The sequence below is a fragment of the Zootoca vivipara genome, chromosome 9 (genome assembly GCF_965207765.1).
Source record: "Zootoca vivipara chromosome 9, rZooViv2.hap1.1, whole genome shotgun sequence".
NCBI lineage: Eukaryota > Metazoa > Chordata > Lepidosauria > Squamata > Lacertidae > Zootoca > Zootoca vivipara.
In genome coordinates, this window is record NC_142592.1 from 36929826 (window position 1) to 36949095 (window position 19270).

The 19270-nt window shown below is 42.2% G+C and overlaps 2 protein-coding genes and 1 long non-coding RNA gene across 6 annotated transcripts in view; 2 read left to right on the top strand and 1 right to left on the bottom strand.

Annotated features, from left to right (window-relative positions):
• Positions 1–5154, top strand: part of VEZT (vezatin, adherens junctions transmembrane protein) — a 35995-nt gene extending 30841 nt beyond the window's left edge. For all 3 annotated transcript variants that reach the window (XM_088651869.1, XM_035127080.3, XM_035127081.3), the window contains exons 11-12: positions 2694–2901; positions 3814–5154. In XM_088651869.1, coding sequence (XP_088507995.1) covers positions 2694–2901; positions 3814–4382 — 777 coding nt within the window. In that variant the 3' untranslated portion in view covers positions 4383–5154. The remainder of the gene's footprint in view (positions 1–2693; positions 2902–3813) is intronic.
• The window catches only part of LOC118090829 (uncharacterized), a 40405-nt gene continuing 21473 nt past the window's right edge, over positions 339–19270 (bottom strand). For both annotated transcript variants that reach the window (XM_035127078.3, XM_060279707.2), the window contains 5 exons: positions 16866–17151; positions 15723–15839; positions 12824–12966; positions 6868–6960; positions 339–6432 (listed from right to left, as the gene is read on the bottom strand). In XM_035127078.3, the coding sequence (XP_034982969.1) occupies positions 6354–6432; positions 6868–6960; positions 12824–12966; positions 15723–15839; positions 16866–17151 (718 nt within the window). In that variant the 3' untranslated portion in view covers positions 339–6353. The remainder of the gene's footprint in view (positions 6433–6867; positions 6961–12823; positions 12967–15722; positions 15840–16865; positions 17152–19270) is intronic.
• Positions 12961–17657, top strand: LOC148684599 (uncharacterized). The gene is made up of 2 exons (XR_015945829.1): positions 12961–14094; positions 16909–17657. It is a non-coding gene; the product is annotated as an uncharacterized LOC148684599 (long non-coding RNA).

Below are 19270 nucleotides of genomic sequence, written 5' to 3' on the forward strand. Positions count from 1 at the left end.
TTCTAAGTGGTATATAATACTGCTTATCAAATATTATCTTAAGAATCTGTCAAGTAAGGCCTTTCTGAATAGATTTGAAATTATGTGGAATAAGTGATATTTTTGATAGATGCTATAGTACTTGCATTGTACCACATAGCAGAGCTCCCAGTCTAATTTAACTGCCTCTTAAATAATACAATCAATAGAACTACAAAATACAGTATGCCTAACTTGGGCTACAGTCCTATATTGGAATAAGTCCCACTGCTCCGAACGAAGCTTTTGAGTAGACTACATTGGATTGAATTGTTGATCAAATTCAGGGTTCAAGCAAAGACTTCCATTTAAAAATAAGATAAGATAAGATATCTTTATTGTCATTGTCCCCTTGCGGGAACAACGAAATTACTTGGTTGCTACATCCACTCAGATAAAGCATTCCGCATAATCCAAAATTACAAAACCTAATTAAAAACAGTAAATATAATACAAAATAACAAGTAAAATAAGATGACTTCAAAGTCCAGACTTTCCATTTAAGGCCAAAATCGCTCTAGAGAAGAAACTGTTCCTGAGACGGCTCGTTCTTGCCTGCATTGTTCTATATCTCCGTCCCAATGGCAGGAGCTCAAAGAAATGGTGACTAGGGTGCGTTGGATCTCTTGATATGTCTAGTGCTTTTCTATGGCACCTGGTGGTGTAGATTTGTTCTAAGGTGGAGAGTGAGCAGCCAATAATGCTCTCTGCTGTTTTAATAATTCTGCACAGCCCTGCTCTATCCTGAGAAGTACCACACACATAAACCATACGTGAGCACACTCTGTATGGCACAGTGATAGAAGGCAAGCAGCAGCTTTTGTGGAAGATGGTTTTTCCTTAAAATTCTCAAAAAATACAGTCTCTGCTGCGCCTTCTTCACAAGCCCCCTTGTATTAATACTCTAGTACAGATCCTCCTGTAACTCAATGCCTAGAAATCTAAACGTTGTTGCCCTCTCCACACAAATTCCGTCAATCAAAAGTGGCTGGACCTTGTTCCTCTGTCTCCTAAAGTTCACCACAAGCGCCTTTGTTTTCTTTGTATTTATGAGCAAGTTATTAACTCTGCAACACTCTGTCAGCCGCTCCACCTCATCTCTATAGTCCGTTTCACCCTCCTTATCAGAGATGAGCCCAATCACGGTTGTGTCATCTGCAAATTTGACAACCCTATTTCTAGGGTGGGCAGCGACACAATCATACGTATAAAGAGTATAAAGGAGCGGACTAAGCACATATCCTTGTGGTGTTCCTGTGTTAGTCCTAAGCATATTAGACATATAAGGGCCCAACCGAACCCTCTGGGAGCGATCTAAAAGAAAGTCCAGTATCCACCCACAGAGTGATAGCGGGAGCCCCAGATTTCCCAATTTTGTCAAAATAAATAAAGCACTCTGCTAAAGTTATAAGTAGACGGAGAATAAATGACATGTCACATCATTTAAAACTAGTGCAAGTAAATACCTTTTTTATGTTGACATATTCTAAGCATTTTTGAGAAAACTATTTGAAAAATGTTCTCGATTCTGTTTCTTCACTTTCCTGTGAAGTGTTTCCGGAGGATTGAGGTCCTTTGAGAAATTGTCCTACGAAGATTCTAGCATACAGCAGCCTGAAATTTATTCTAGTATAGAATGACATAGAAATTTCTAGGATAGAACAGCATAGAAATTGTCCAAGAAAGAGTCTAGCATAGAACAGCCTGTAAAGGGAGCCTTCAGTGTACAGTGAGCTGAAGCAAGATAATACATACATAAATATACCATACATCTTGGAGGACTGTACTGTATGCTTTTTACAATGATATAATATAAAGACAACTGAAGGATATGTTGGAAAGGATTACTTTTGTCAACCACTGGTTAGAATTGACTGAAAATTCACAAAATGTGTCAATATGTATATGTTTATTTGCTGATTGAGGGAAGTATAATAGTGTTCTGCAGTTGTATCAGCATACTTTATTCAACAGATAAAGTCCTCTGCTTATGTATTTACTTATTCTGGAAAACCTAATAAATATATATATTAAAAATTTGTAAATAATTCGCTTCTCATAGAGAAGCTTGAACATGATGAAAATGGTTGTCAGTTGCATCTTGTTACTTGCTATCTTTATTTGCTACAATGTTTGTGCTGGCAAAGAAAATTTCTGCTGCTGTTATATAGGATAAGAGTTTAGTGCTAGGTACTGTATATAGCAGGAATGAAAAACCTATAGCCTTCACATCAACCTTTATCAGCATGACCAGTGAAAAGGAATGATGGGAGCTGTAGTCCAATAACTAATGCCAGGCCACTGATTTCTCCATCCTTGGCATTTTCTTAACATGTGACGCCTTGGATGTAAGGCTATGATACTAGGCTATGTAAGGCTATGATACTAGTGGTGAAGCATCATTTTAAATATTGTCAACTAAAAATTTCAGCCACCCTAGAGAATCTGTTGACAGTCTTTGTGTGTCTGAATTGTATAAATCTGAAATACCATAACTGACCTTAATTAACATTCCTTTAAATATTGGTAGAGTTATTTCAGAATTCCCTTTGGCCTATAAATCATACTTGGGATCCAAATCTTGTAGTTTAAATAAATGGTTAAGAACCATCACTGTCTTGCAGTTTTTGAGTAATTTTTAGATGCAACAAGATGTTTGTTAACTTTTTCCTCAGGAACTTGAAGCATATGTTGATGATGCAGATATAGACAGCGAGTATAAAAGAGATGACTTTTATTACTTTTCCCTGGAAGACAGAGAGAGGCAAAAACGCGAAAGAGAGGAATCCAAGAGAGTGCTGCAGGAATTAAAATCTGTGCTGGGATTTAAAGCTTCAGAGGCAGAAAGACAAAAGTGGAAGCAACTCCTGTTTAGTGATCATGGTAAGTGTTACTTTTGTTGTTAATTTAAGGAAATCTCTATGCAACTCTTTTCTGAATTGGTTCATCTCCCAAGGTCCTAAAGTACTATACATTACAATCACAACTTATATGTATTTAACGAGCTATTTCAACCTTGTGCAGTTGAAGGCTGCTCATTGAAATTGCACAAATGCATGCAAGGCAGAGACCTTAAAAGCTCTATTTGCATTAGGTTTTCTTGGTATGGAAAGAGCCTCTAAGCTCTCTGACTTGATTATTGAGCAAGGCCCATTCAGTGTGTGGGCTCTGGGATGCTGTTTCACAAGATCTTGTCTATCATCCAAGGATAGGCTTGATGCATTGGGTGAGAGTTTCTCTAGACTAGGCATAGGAAACCTTGGCTCTCCAGATGTTTTGGAACTACAACTCCCATGATCCCTAGCTAACAGGGCCAGTGCTCAGGGATCATGGGAGTTGTGATTCCAAAACATCTGGAGAGCCAAGGTTGCCTATGCCTGCTCTAGATTCATAGAATTGTCAAGAGTATTCATAATATGTTCTCTTGAAGGATCCTTTCAGATTTTCCTTCTAGATCAGAGGTGGGGAATTTATCAGTATGAGGGCCACATTCCCTTCTGGGTGCATCCAGAAGCAAACATGGGCAAAGCATGTTTTGCATTTATTCAGTAGCAACCAGTGGGAAGCGATGTAACAGCTCCAATGTATGGGTGATGAAATTACTAGTTGTTTTTTTAATTTTCCATTTTGTTTTATAGTTATTCTATACCTCTTAATGTTTGAGAGGACATCTGTTACCTTATGCGTTCACCATCCTCTGTAGTAAATATGAATTTCATATGAGAGCAGTACATTCTTTAAAACTTACAGTGAAGTTATTTTGAGTACTCACTCCATATTTCCCCCTCTTTCAAGCTGCGATGAAACCCTTGCCTGGTACAGAGCAAGAGGAATCCATAAATATTTTGGGATTGCCGGAGAATTCAGAATCAGGCATGCAGGTGTGCAGCAGAGATGACAGCTTGGAAGAAGCAGTCTCTGACTTCAAAACACAAGCTACTGACGGTGAGAAAGATAGGGTGGAGTACCTCTTTGATGGATCTGGTAAGAACAAAAATGACATTGCTGCAAATGGTGACTCACCAGAAGTTGAAAAAAGAACATGTTACCAATGCAATGGAGAAGGTGAAGAATCTGAGTCAGCTGGTGTGGACAGAGTTGATGTGTCGCAGCCACCTGAGAGAGAGGTGTTACAGTCCTCCATCAAACAAAGACTGGCTGAGCTTCATATATCAGCAGATTTGAATTTCACATCAGGACTCGCAGCACAGGTTGCCGCCAGGTCACTGACATTTACAACCATGGAAGAGCAAACATTTGGCGATGAGGAGGAGGAAGAAGAAGAGGAGGAGATACAGGAAAAGGAAGACTTTTTTGAAAAACACAAAGGTGAAGTAAATGACTGCAAAAATGAAGAATCATAGAGCCCACCTAAACTTTGCCTTGCCTATTTGAACACAATGGAAGGCTAGTGGGATTAACAGCAGCAGCACATGCAAAGATCCAGCATTGATAATATTGGATGTTGAAGAGAAGATAACCATTAAAAATCATGACTTTAATTGGACTTTACTAGTCTTTTGAAATATATCCATGTGCAAATATCAACTAGACTCCAAGTGTATAGTGTGGTTCTAATAGGTACCACGAATGAATGGCATTTCTTTTAATATTTTATCTTTATTTATTTATATTATTGGGCATTTTTCCCCAAAAATGAAAAAGCAAATGGTCTAATTGTCATTTCCTAATTGCTGATTGTAATGTTGACCTTAATTATGCAACTACTTGAAATGGTTCTTTAACAAGAACCTAACACCGTGTGGGTTTTCCTGCCTACTTTGCGTCCTGTCCTTTCTGTATTAGATCACTTAATGACCTGCATATTTGTTGAACTGTTGGTTCATCAGGCTCACAGCCTAAGATGTGGACTGCTTTGTTTAATGAAAGCCATAGCTAGTGTATCCTGGGATGCTAACCTAAAATAATAAGAAGTTATTAGCAAAGGGTTACAAAGCAAAACAAAAACCCAGCACAATCTTGTGTATTTTAACTTCTGGACTGTGGAGAATATTTTGACTGTTTCATGTTTTTTCAGTGATTTTTTCCATATTGCAAACACTCCCAAGTTGTCACATGTGACCCCCCCCCCTTTTTTTTTTGCAGATAAGGGAAATTAAACAGATTCTGATCAGGTCTTCTCCCCTGTTTCTTTCCATCTGTTACCTTGTGTAAAAACAACTTTACTTCTGCAGCAGAGACTAACTGAGACTTGGTGTCCTTTGATTTCAGTTTCTACTTTGTTTTCCATTGGGTCACATTCTCTGAAAATGCTCCATCCAAAGGTAACTCAGATTCTCCTTCTATTGGTTTCATGTTCAGTCTGATCTACAAGTGTTTTCATGTCTTTCACTTCAGCACTTCCACCACCATTAGAGTAACTGCTTCACCTGATTTTCCCTACTGTGGAAGGTAGTGGCAGCAGCTGTTGACTTTCACACATGGAATATAGCCTCAATAACTGTAATTATTATTATTATTATTATTATTATTATTATTATTATTATTATTATTATTTTAATTTATATACGGCCCTCTACCCTGGAGGTCTCAGGGCGGTTCACAGAACAATGTGAAATGATGGAGGGTATGCCTTCCTATTATGTTGTAGCAGCAATATGCTTAGCAGATTCCCATATTGGGTCAAAAGCCTAAGAATGCTCTGTATTCTGCAAATTTTACAAGTACGTTTGCAACATCAAGTATAAAGCAAGGAATTCAACATCATGGTATCACGGTCACTTTGTTAGCGCAAGCAGTTCTGCTTGCCTCATGGAACAATCTACCCTCTCCTCCCCCTAATGCCCTGTTCCAGAGGGAGTCTCCTGATCCTCCAGAACTATTGGGGGACACGGGATGAGAGTGGAGGAAGCCGTATTGTACTAGCATGATTTCTGCTGACTTCCACCAGTGCAATGCTTTAGTGGAATCTGGGCCAAAGTGCATTGCTTTGTTCAATAGTGGAGTCAAATAAAAGTAAAAATGCTATTATCACAAATATGATTTCTTTTTAGTCTGGGGACTAGTAAAGTTACAGCAGCCTGAATTTACTATAATATTTTAACATAATATTTTTTTAACAAAATATTTCACTCATCACCCCAAAAAACCAGAAATACAGTACATTCAGTTTCCTCCCAAAAGTCCCATTTTTCATTTCAGACTTTAAGAAAAAAAGCAAAAAACAACCTCCATCCATCTCACACATCTTTTTCCAAGATTCTTCCTCTCCCACTTCATGTCCATTCTTGGGTTTTTCTTCTTCTGTACAATGATCCTCTGCAGCTCATGGTGATTTTGCAGGGGGAAATAATAATTTGAGTTTGGATCTGGCTTCATTTGTTGAGATGTTCCTGAGTGCTGGTGGCTCCTTTGTATAAGCCGAATAGCACAAAATCATGGGTACTTGGTCTCCTGGTATATTTCAAAATAAAGTACCAAGCAAAATGTGTAAATATTCAACAACAATATATAAAAGAGTTCAAACACAGTCTGTGACCCAGATGGCATGTGTATATACGCACACTGGAATTTTCTGAGAACTTTAAAGAAATGGCCCTGAAGGCCCCAAACACTTAAAACACTATGAACTCTATCCTTGGCTTAAGATTTTCTTTCTAGTGGGGGCAAAACAACAGCCTAAAAAAAAGGCCATTATTTAAGATTCTCATGTAAGACATTCCTTTGCAAATCATTAGCTTGAACTCTTCCATAATTCCTGTGATTTGTGTTACCTCAAAAAGACAAAACATCCAAACCCCAAGGTGCTCATGGTGGACATGAACTGAAACTGATAATTTTTTCACCAGAGCATGTGAAGTTCAAGACAAAATAATTATTTTTCCATACCTGTCAGTGGCATAGCAAATACAACTAGAAATATCGTGTAAAATCCTTGCTTGAGTATGTTCAGGGTAACTCTGCAGGCTGTTTTCAAGAGAGCTGGAATACAAAAAGCAAATTAAAGTACTGCAGTTATAAGAGAAATCAGGGTACACTTCAGTATACTTTATTACTATGTATTTTATAATTTTAGGTTATTAGAACACAGTGGACTTTAATTTTTTTCCTAGACTTAATCACAAGCTTAGTCCAACAACGTTTCCATTGCATATTCATTCTTCACTTAAAACCTAGTCATATAATTAAAAAAACCTAGTTGTATAAGTTAAACCCATAGGTGAGTAGATCAGATCACCTATTTTTTAATTTGGATTCCTGTCTCCCTCTCTGTTCTCGTTAAGGACTCTCACAATTTTAAGTTCAGAAAATTCAAGTGCTATTCTTTCAAGTTTTTTTAAGCATATATTTTAGATCCTTCACACTGAAATCTTACATGCTCTTACCTAGGTGTCACCCCCAGAGTGTAGGACTTATTTCTGAGTTAACAGTGCAATCCCGTATGTGCATGTTGCTCAGTTCAGTAAGGTCTTCCTAGTACTTTCTGGTTTCCCTTTTAACAACAGTCCTGAATTCAATGATAGATAGATAGATAGATAGATAGATAGATAGATAGATAGATAGATAGATAGATAGATAGATAGATTAGATATGTAGGTTTGCTTTTGGGCCCTGGTCATTAATTTATTTTGCTGACCATTTTAGCTTCTCTCATATTTTAGTCTTGTCCACCAACAGACATACTTTAAATCAGGGGTCAGCAACCTTTTTCAGCCATGGGCCGGTCTATCCCTCAGACCATGTGGTGGGCCGGACTATATTTTTTTGGGGGGAAATGAACAAATTCCTATGCCCCACAAATAAATGCATTTTAAATAAAAGCACACATTCTACTCATGTAAAAACACGCTGATTCCTGGACCGTCTGCAGGCCGGATAGAGAAGGCGATTGGGCCGCATCTGGCACACGGGCCTTAGGTTGCCTGCCCCTGCTTTAAATTAATGGAAATAAAAAAGGTGTTTGAAATACTTAACTAAGTACTCAAAGCACTTCACTTACATTATCTCAGAAATCTTTACAACAGCACTGAAGAGAAGGCTTGTGTGATGTCACGGTCTGGCTGGATGCAGAGGAGTGGTGGGAGGCGGCACCAGCTAGGTAATTCCCAAGGGAACCCCTAGGGGAAGAAGACTCAGAGCCAGGGGACTGGTGGTGGGATGACAATGAGTGGGAAGAGGGAACAGGCTGGGAGGAGGAGGTGTCAGAAGCAGAAGAGGTAACAGGGTGAGCAGGAAGAGGCTTTGGCAGAGAGCAGTTCAGACTCTGAGGCTGGAGAGGAGGTTGGCCAAGAGGCAGAGTTAAGACAGGCTGCTGAAGAACCTAGGGGGTCTCCCCATCCTGCTGTGACCAACTCCCCCCACCCCACCCCCCTGTCTCCAAGAAAACTCAAGAGAAATGAAAAGAGCAGAGCAGAGATCGGTTGTATTCAGACGCAGTTTGTAACTGTTTGGGAAAGATCCTGGAGAGGAGGAGCCTTAGAGAGCGGTAGGAAGGCAGGGACCTTCAGTCCTTGCAGCTGCCTCAATGGGGGCAAGACCTACTGGGAAGAGAGGCTGTTTTGGTTTCTTTGAATAAAGAGTTAACTTCACTAACATTGTGATTTTTATTGCTGACCTATGCCTGACTCTGGCTCCTGACATGCAATTATACTTGAATTATAGATTGGGGCGGGGGGGGGGGGGTAACCACATGCAGAGCTGACATTTTGTTTTACTTTTGAACTAGTGCAAACCACTTTATAAGTGCTTATGTTTTGCTTTAAAGTTTACTATAACCAAAACAAGTATTAGAACACTGAGTGAAATTAAACATCCTATTACAAATATTCCATCTGTGCAAGCATTGCAGTTTTCCAGATGGAACAATAGCCCCTCCCCTCATGTGCTGTTTAGAGGGTACTCCCACCTCACCCCAGAGCCAGTTATGGGGGGGGTGTAGGGGGAGGAGATGTGGTAGGTGAATCTCACCCTTTGTTTCTGATATCAAATTAGTTGAATTAAATTCACACTTTCACTGAATCATTTGCAATATTCAGTGTGGCTGTGAAGCCCAGAAAGGGTATTTTAAGATAAGCAACCCAAAGGTTTTTACTTTCTCTTGAATGTTGTTCCATATCTTTGGTGTCTTTTACGGCTCTTAAACAACCATTACTTGACATATCATGGTTCATACTTAGATTTGTTCCTTCTTGTCTAGAATCCAAAACTCATTGTCTATGGTTTTTTTAAAACCCTACTCTTCATTGTGCAAATACATACTTCTCCAGTTTGCAGTAAAATAGAAGGTGAGAGGGGCAAATATCTGCTTCATCAGCACTGCAGTTTTTGTCTATTGTTTGTTGTTTATAACTTGATTTTCTACTGAAGATGAATTTCTTGCTAAATGATATTGGCAACAGCTAGTTATGCAATGCACAGTGCTGGCTCACTGTTCAGGCACTTCACTAATGAATGTGGGTCGGTCCTGTCTTTATACCTGCTGACTGGAGGCACAGTATGTACCGGTATTATTTTTCCTCATGCAGTAGCTCTGAGGGAAACTTTTACTGATTCAGATAAGATCTTAATGACTCTGCACCAATCCAACACACAACCTCTGCAGAGAGAGCTTTTTGTCACACCAAATTAAAAAGTTGCTAGCCAGAGACCATATGAGATTAATCAGTAGAGGGAAGCAGGCAGCACTTGAGGATGCTGAAAGAGAATACTGGACACAAAAAGGTCTATAAAGGATGGCTTCAGTCTGGATAAATCCCAGTCACCCTTTGCATGCCTTTAAAACGGGGGTAGTTGTGTGGCCTCAGATATTGCTGACCATGGCGATAATGGGAGTTGTAGTCCAACAACATTTGGAGGACCACAGGTTAGTGCAGAGGAGAGGCCAAGTTGGTAGCTTTTCTCCTAAGCTCTGTATTGCAGGCTATGTACTCTTCTGCAGAATAATGGCAGCTTTAAAATGCCATCAAGTTTCTGAAAAGTTGTCTGTACATAGCCTCAGACTCTCTCCTTGCCATTGTAGTAGCCTATGATCACAGTGGGAAAGTCAATTCCCTCTGCGAATTTACCTTAAGGTTAAGCCTGTACATTCAGCTGAGAGATTTCTCATCAATATATGAGGTGATGTCCCATCTCTACCTCACTGCTGCTGCTTTGGAATGGAATTCATTTATACAGATAGGGAACTTGGTTTTTCAGCCAGAAAGCAGAAAAGAGATGCTGCAACTGAGGCAAACTGTTTTCAGGAGGTGAATTTACTGTATATTCCTGCGTAGAAGACTACTTTTTAACCCAGTAAAATCTTCTCAAAAGTCGGGGGTTGTCTTATACACCTGGTCATATTTCTTATACGGCGAGTATATCCCAAATTCTATATTTTAACTGGAAAAGTTGGGGGCCTTAAACGCCCAGTCGTCTTATACACCGGAATATACGGTATATTGTGCGGAGATTGACAGTTGCTTGATTATGTGATATACCGTAAGTTTCCTAGAACTAAAGGTCTGTTTTTTCAAGTTCTTCTAATCCTATATAATAATGTCCATGTTGTCCCTGCGTCCAGATGTCCCGTGTGTCCCTGGGGTACTGCGCATGTCCCCCAGAGACACAGGGATTGGACGGAGGGACAACCAGGGACACAGGGATTGGACCCGTGCTCTCGGGACACAGGGAACAGCCAACTGCCGCTCCGCCAACCGCCGCTCCGAAGCCCAGTCTCATGCTGGAGGTGCGCGGTGAGGCGGCGGGGGAGAGAAGCACTCCCCCCCCCGGCAGCCTTGCCGCACACCTCCGGCATGGGACGGCGCTTCCTCGGGGAACCCGAGGAAGCCGAAGCGGCAGCGGGCGCGGAGGGAGGCCCGCTTTGGCTTGGCAGCGGCGGGAAGAAGGGGAGGAATTCCTCCCCTTTTTCCCGCCGCCGCCAAGCCAGTCCCGGAGCCGAATTGCGGCGCGGCGGGGTTTTTCGCCGTTTGCCTCCCCCTCGAGGGAAGGCAAACGGCGAAAACCCCCCGCTGCGGACTGGCTTGGCGGTGGCGGGAAGACCCGCCACCGCCAAGCCAGTCCCGGAGCCGATTTGCGGCGCGGCGGGGTTTTTCGCCGTTTGCCTCCCCCAGGGGAAGGCAAACGGCGAAAAAACCCCACTGCGGACTGGCTTGGCGGTGGCGGGAAGACCCGCCACCGCCAAGCCAGTCCCGGAGCCGAATTGCGGCGCGGCGGGGTTTTTCGCCGTTTGCCTCCCCCTCGAGGGAAGGCAAACGGCGAAAAGCCCCCGCTGCGGACTGGCTTGGCGGTGGCGGGAAGACCCGCCACCGCCAAGCCAGTCCCGGAGCCGAATTGCGGCGCGGCGGGGTTTTTCGCCGTTTGCCTCCCCCAGGGGAAGGCAAACGGCGAAAAGCCCCCGCTGCGGACTGGCTTGGCGGTGGCGGGAACATCCCGCCACCGCCAAGCCAGTCCCGGAGCCGAATTGCGGCGCGGCGGGGTTTTTCGCTGTTTGCCTCCCCCAGGGGAAGGCAAACGGCGAAAACCCCCCGCTGCGGACTGGCTTGGCGGTGGCGGGAAGACCCGCCACCGCCAAGCCAGTCCCGGAGCCGAATTGCGGCGCGGCGAGGTTTTTCGCCGTTTGCCTCCCCCAGGGGAAGGCAAACGGCGAAAAGCCCCCGCTGCGGACTGGCTTGGCGGTGGCGGGAAGACCCGCCACCGCCAAGCCAGTCCCGGAGCCGAATTGCGGCGCGGCGGGGTTTTTCGCCGTTTGCCTCCCCCTCAGGGGAAGGCAAACGGCGAAAAGCCCCCGCTGCGAACTGGCTTGGTGGTGGCGGGAAGACCCGCCACCGCCAAGCCAGTCCCGGCAGGCCGCTTCCTCTAGCGCCCGTTTTTAAACGGGCTAAAATCCACTAGTCATTTATATTAGCTTAATTTGATGCTGATAAGCTTGTTTGCTAAAGAAGCCCTTTCCAGATTTATGCTGCCTTTGTTTTGAATATTTGTTTGATACTCTATCAAAGTGTATACAGGCAAATGCAAGTATTTCATGAGAAAGAGCAACACTACCAGCTGGATTGTCATTCTTTCTTGTGTAAGGAATCATACCTGTTTCCTAAACTAACAAGAATGTACATAGGAGATTGTAACTTTTGAATAAGTACTTTATGTAATAAAACATTATTTCTTGTTTCTGAACTTCTCTATTAATTCTTCTGATGCTTGACTTATATAAACTGTACTTTTATATAACTTTCTGAATTTCTCCTTTCTCTCATTAAAAGCTATACTGCCCTCCTCATCCCCTCTCTCTGCTGTGTTGCTTTGTCACAACAATTCTTCAAATAATTTGCTGGTTTAGCCCCATAGACAAGGTTAGATGGGAACATGGATGGAGCTGAGCTTCAGGCAATGGCCATCCACACTGTGCAAGCAAGGTGCAAGATCGTTTAAGAAAAAGTTGAATAAATACAGGGCTAAGATGCAACCCTGTTTTACCCCTTTGTTGGCAATGATTTCGGGGGTTAGCTTGCCTGACTAGGAGCATCTCACCTGACAGCACATGGAAGATCTCAAGAATATTACATGGCACATTAAAACTAAAGTAGCCTTTAAAACCGTGTGCCCTTAAATTTTAATTGGTGTGCTGTATTTTAGCTCCACACACACACACCAATTAAACTACTGTGGATTTTAAACTATTAATTAAAACTTTGAATCCTAACACCAGAAAGAAACTGAAACAACTTCAAACTTCCACCACTCTGTGAAAGTGTCATCATATGATCTACCAAATTATCTATTATGATGGGCTGCAACAAACCACATTTAAAGCTATGTATCACAGGCATGTCTACACAGAGTAAAATACCTCAATCTATAATCAGGGGGTAAGTGGTAGCCCCTGTTGTAATTGTTCCTTGTCAGGGCAATCTGCTTTTGAAGATCTTTCACTGATTTGCTGTATCCATTGAAAATGTAGTTGGCAAAGAGCAGCTTTCCTTGAATGTACATCTGCCAAAAATACATAAAACATCAGCCTGTAAGTAGAATGCAAAAGCTGCCTTTGAGGAGACATACAGGAGAATGGGACTCAGTTTTGTCTGGAGCCACATTACAAATTTTAAATTCATCAGCAGGCCATATCACACCATCATGAGTCATCCTGCTCACCTGCTGAACTGACTGCCCAGAACTAAATACAATATCACAGCTTTACTCAGCACTGGAGAGACCCGGCACCTTCATAAACCTTGGCTAAGATGCCTCCATCACTGGCATTCTTCTGTATTGTAGCATGAGCTAATGTTTAGTTTGTCACCTGCAATACATTGTTAACCTTTTTAGATCAACTGTTTTCAGCTGGGCATTTGCCATCTTGCTCCTGGGGTAGTTAATTTTGTTTAGTGGCAGGCCAGTAATCCAGCTCATTAAGATTTGCTGTTTTTAGCCAATTGTATGTTTCATGCTCTAGGCTACACAAGTTTCTCAGCCAGCTTGCAAAAAGAGACACCTTCTGCTTCAGGTTGGTAACCCATTTATCTTGAGTACAGGTGATGTGGCTTGCTTATGAGTAGATATGCACAGGATTGTCAAATGCGGGGCAGCCTGGGCAGATTCGGGTCTGCATTTATGGAAACCCTCTCAAACAAAGGAGTCCTGAAAGCTTTTGATGTTGTCCTCTAGAGAGAGTTTTAATTGAAATGTAAAAGTTGAGGAAACTGAAACAGGTATCTTGAATAATGTTTGGGTTGATCACTTCCATGGGATAGTTTCAAGGATTTCTTTTATCCTAATGTAGCACAGTTTGGGGAGAATGTTTCTTTACCTGCATAAAAAGAGGCAGCCCTGCATTCTAGAAGAATGGTCATAGCTCAATGGCTGAGTGCATATTTTGCAGGCAAAAAGCCCAAGGGCCAGTCCCTGGTATCTTCAGTTCGGTTGGGACAGACCCCTGTCTGGAAACCTGGAGAGCTCCTGCCGGAATACTGAGCCAGGTGGATCAGTGGCCTGACTCTGTAAAAGGCAGCTTCCTATATTCTCAACTAACACCAAGAGAAACAATTGGCCTACTTTGACAGTTGATTGGGAAAAAGCAATCAAGTGCAAAAGGCCTTTCATCAGTTAAGGTAATTGATTCAGGTAAGTCAAATTTGAAAAGACTGTGCACAAACCAGAAGACAGATGACACTATATTTCTGCTCTTTCATGACACATATTTTATTCACAACAATCGATTATTATAAAACACTTGGTATTTGTCAGTTTGTAAAGACTAAGCTATATTGTGACAATTGTTTTCACATAACTTTTCCTTTTTTTAACTCGTGCTCCCCAGTTTGCACAAACATTCATAATAACCCTGGAAAACCATATATTTTACGAGACCTACTTCCTCACCGAGTTGAAATTGAGGAGTCAACTGTAGTGGTTCAGAAACTGAAGTAATTTGCAAATAGGAAGTAGCTGCAACAGATTAAAATGGAAGGGAAATCTCTTATAGATTAACAAATCTAGGATGTAGGTGGACAGGGGCCCTCTGCTGGACAAACTTAGAAGTTACAGTTGCTTAGAGGTGACTGCAGAGAGATATTTTGCTTGCTTGCTTGTTTCTTGGAGAGGAATACAATATGCTAGCATGTAAAAATACCCTTCAGGTGAGTCCAATGCACTCATTTATTTATTTGCTTCTGGGAGAGCAGGTATACACTGCTTACTGGATACAGGCATACAATGCCCAATGGAATAAGTGCTCATTAGTAACCATGGAGAAGACGTCCAGTTGCCCCAGTAAGAATAAACCTTACTCTCAGTCCTGGGAAGTATTTGTCCTGCCACTTCAGAGTATTTCAAACATGTCCCTTGCATTGGGAAGGGATCATGCCAGCTATTTCGTTCTTGCTTCTGTTAGGTTCCACAATCCACATTCAGAAAATAAGGTGGAGGAGTCACCTTCCTAGAGTTCATATCATTTGCTGAGAACAAATTTTAGGCTGATTCACTATAGTGCTTCCATCTCTCCCCCTTTACCTATCTATTTAAAATAGTGAGAGAATAGAGAGATATTTGCCTTAGTTCTCAGATCAGAAACATGAGCAGTTGTTCTTACCAGACCCCTTTGAGGGAGAAACTGGAATTTTATGTCTTTTTCCAATCAGTGCCATATCTTTCACTATTCTGCAGAACGAAACCATTCATCCTTATGTTCCAATTGTTGTGATGGCACTGATCCCAATGGACAAGAGGAAGATGTCAGCAATGTCTTTGTGCTACATCGCCATTTGCTACAAAATGGGGAATGGACTGTCTTGAACAGGCTTCCCCAAACTAAGGACTATGAGGCTCATTTATGCGGCCCCCGGCAACTCCTGCCGCCTGCTGCTGCCGCCGCTCGCTCTCACCAGCACGGTGTGGCACGGCTTCCCACTTCCGGGTTGCTGGAGCATCAGAAATAGCCTGTGCGCATGCGCAAGCGTTATTTCTGACGCACTTCTGGGCCAGAGGAGGCCCATGCGCATGTGCACAAGCTATTTCCGGTGTTCTGGCAACCCAGAAGTGCGCCAGAAATCGTGTGTGTGCACACGTATGGGCGCGCTCCGGCCTGCAGCACGATTGGCGCTGGCGGCACCAACCCTCGGCAAGATAAGTTTGGGGACCCCTGGTCTTGAACGAAGAACATAAGAAGTAGAGTCCAGCCATAGGATCTGGAAGCCATTTGCTCAGTATGAGTTGAAAGGACCTGGATGTGCGACAGGAAGGTTATAACCTACCAAAAACATGCCAGGAGCAATATTATGCCTTTTCACTAGTAGTGATCCACAGTGGCCTGTAAACTCATCTGCAGACCCAATATCGTATTTGAGTAGGCGAAAAGAGTCTAGGTGACCCTACAAAAACAAAGACAGCATCATTATAAGACTAGGTCAACAATAGCAATAATAAATCTTATTCTACCAGATGTCAGAGCACAATGTTCCCATTGAACAAGTCAGCATTAAAGGAATTGAATTATTCAGCTATTTACTGCTCACCCTGGCAAGTGGCCCAAGTACATTTAACTTAGTGATGGACAAGCCTAATTGTCAGAATGTCCCTCTGATGTACTCCCACCTTACCAAAAAAAAAGGGGGGGTACTACTGTTAATTTAGATCTAGTGTGTACTAGGGAAACAGCAGCAGCATTCATGCTCAGAAAAAACTCACCCATCTTAGGGCTGTCATATTTTGAAGAGCAAAAAAGAGGACACATTTGCCAACTTCTACTTTTAACTATGGATCGCTAGGACGACTCATTTTACATACCCATGAAAAAGAGGTCATATGACAACCCTAGGCTTGTACCCCAATCCACAAATAATGTAAATGGAGGTTTCGTGGCATTAAACTCCTATGCCAACAACCCAATTTCTCTGTACTTGTAAGAAGTCAAAAATATAAAATGAAGCAATTTTTTCACACCAAGATGTTATTCAAAATCATCTTGCTTTTACATCAGTCATCGGCCCAGTTCAAATGCAATACTAAGTTATACCATGGCTAAGTGTGAACAAGCAAGCAGGTGGGTACTCACAGGAAAATATCCCTCCCCATTTCCTGTTAATGCCATGCTACCTGGACCTAAACCATGGTTTCACTTAGCTTTACATCCAAACTTGGGCTCATGGTTTGTCTGGGGAACAAACCAAGAACAAATGTTGGTTACAGCTCATGGTTTGTGTGGAGCAAGACAAACCATAAACTTAGGTTTGGACGTAAGACTAAGCCACCCACAATTTAGCTCTGGCTAGCATGCCAGCAGGACAATGAGGCACCTGCAATTTTTGTGTGTTCATGCTTCGCCATAGCTTGGCTGAGTGTCAACAGGTGAACTGGGTCACTGATGCGATTAAGACACCAACACCCGAGAGCCCTACCTGTGTACATGGCATACTCCTGTTCTTGTTCTTTCTCTCATAGAGCTGCTCTAGGTGCTTATCTGTGCTGGGGTCATAATCTGCCGCTCTCACTGAAGTAGTCACACAGACCACAGTGATCTGCTCTGAGGAAGACACCTGGTTGTTAATAATGTGGTCGTATTCCAGGTCTGTAACATATGGAATCTGATGGTTGCTGCATCTGCATATCCTCACTTCATCTCCCAGCATCATTCTTCGAAGGACTACAGGGCAGGCACTGTGTGATGCAGTACATGCCTTTTCACTGTCATGAGAAAGCAGTGGTAAAAAGGAGCATAAGTTGGAGTGCGAATGAACTGAAGTAACAAAACTTTAACCAGCTTACACTTACTTGATCTACCTAACAAAGTCTCTCTGTTTCCCAGGTAATTCAAAAGGCTGCTGCAAAATCATATCATTGTTTTTGTCATCATTATGCTTTTTCTCTACAACTTTTAATGTGCCTTTTGGGATCAGCTATTTCCTTGAGGGCTATCCAACATTTTGTCGCTAACTGTAGCTCTTCTGTTTAGTTATTCATTTAATTAACATTGCAAAGGGGCTTACAATATTTTGCTCTAGATCCCTATAGTTTTCAAGGGTCCCTGAAGACACTGAATGACACTGAAGCCAACTTAAGTATGTGTGTACTGTATATACATTCTGTCTGTCTCCTTCTCATCCTCACATCTTTGAACACGTTGTTGTTGTTGTTTAGTTGTGTCTGACTCTTCGTGAACACACATACCTATAAACAAATTTCTTGGTAAATTGCCTTTTTAGTATTTTTGCTTTGTAATGATGTCTATTACTATTTTTTATATCCTTTAACCTTAACCTCCTTGCTAGTTATTTAAAAAACAAATCCTACCACTGTGCTCAAAAGGGAGACCTCCAAAATGATTCCCAAGCTGTGCACCTGGTCCTTCAGGGGCACAGTTACCTCATTCAGGAGCAGGGAGTCCCCCCACACCTTCCCACCCCATGTACCCCCAAAACAGTACTACTGTATTGTCAGGATTCAACCTCAATCTGTTAGCTGCCATCCATCCTCCAACCACCTTCAGACACTCACCCCAGGCGCTTCACTGCCTTCACTGGTTCAGATTTGAAGGAGAGGTAGAGCTGGGTATCATTTGCATACTGGTGAACACCCAGCCCAAACCTCCTGATGATCTCTCCCAGTGGCTTCATATGTTAAAAAGCATGGGGGAGAGGACGTAGCCCTGAGGCACCCCACAATTGAGAGTCCAGGGTCTGAACACTCATCCCCCATCACCACTTTCTGGACATTGCCCAAGAGGGAGGAGTGAAACCACTGTATAACAGTGCCCCCAGCCCCCAACTCCTCTAGACAGTCCGGAAGGATGTCATGATCAGTGGTGTCAAAGGCCGCTGAGAGATCCAGCAGGACAAGGATACAGCTTTCACCTCAGTCCCTGGCCCGCCAGAGATCATCAACCAGCACGACCAATGTAGTTTCAGTCCCATGATGAGGCCTAAATCCCGACTGGAAGGGACCTAAATGGTCCACATCCTCCAGGCGTGCCTGTAGTTCAGCAACCACCCGCTCAATCACCTTGCCCACACTTCTTTTCTCCTTGCATTGTTGTACAAATAAACCCGGAGTCCTGACTTTAGCTGAAATCCATGGTTTTCTAAAGGTATAACTGTGTCGACAGCACTTTGATGCTCTTTCTGATCCTTCAGAGCAGAAGAACTAGCCAAACTAGTACTGTATAAAGAAAACTCCTAGCAGATGTTCTTTGTGTGGATAAACTGGCTGAACAAGTTCTGAAGACAGCTTCGAACAAAAATTGGGTAAGACGCTGAATAAATAGTGGTAAGGTCCTGAAGTGTGTAAGACACAAATGCTTATTTCTGTGGAAAAACAAGAACAACTTGCTTCCAAGACTACCAGAACTGAATCTAGCACTGTTACAGTGATAACATTACAAATGTAAGGAAATATTGGTCGCTTGCTGCAGAGGAAAAGCGCTGCTTTCTTCACATTCCTAGTTGCAGATTGCAACTTCAGAATCCAAGTAAACATAGTAAAATGTAGGCCACTGGATTGCAAGCAGATCAATTTTAGTCTATTTTACAAAGATGAAATATTGTTGGAGGGTACAGAACCATGTATGCTCTCCTGAACTCCTTGGAGGAAAAGTGGAAAATATAACATAATAAATAGAATAATAAATATATAATATAAATAATGCAAAGCTATTCTAAATTGATCTAATTGTCATATTTTCCTTACTTCTCCAAAGTAAAAATACTATAAAATCATCTGAATATATATTTGAGTCATTCTTAAAACATATGCTCCAAATAATATAAATGACATTTAAAGAATCTTAGTAAGTCTTCAAAGAACATAG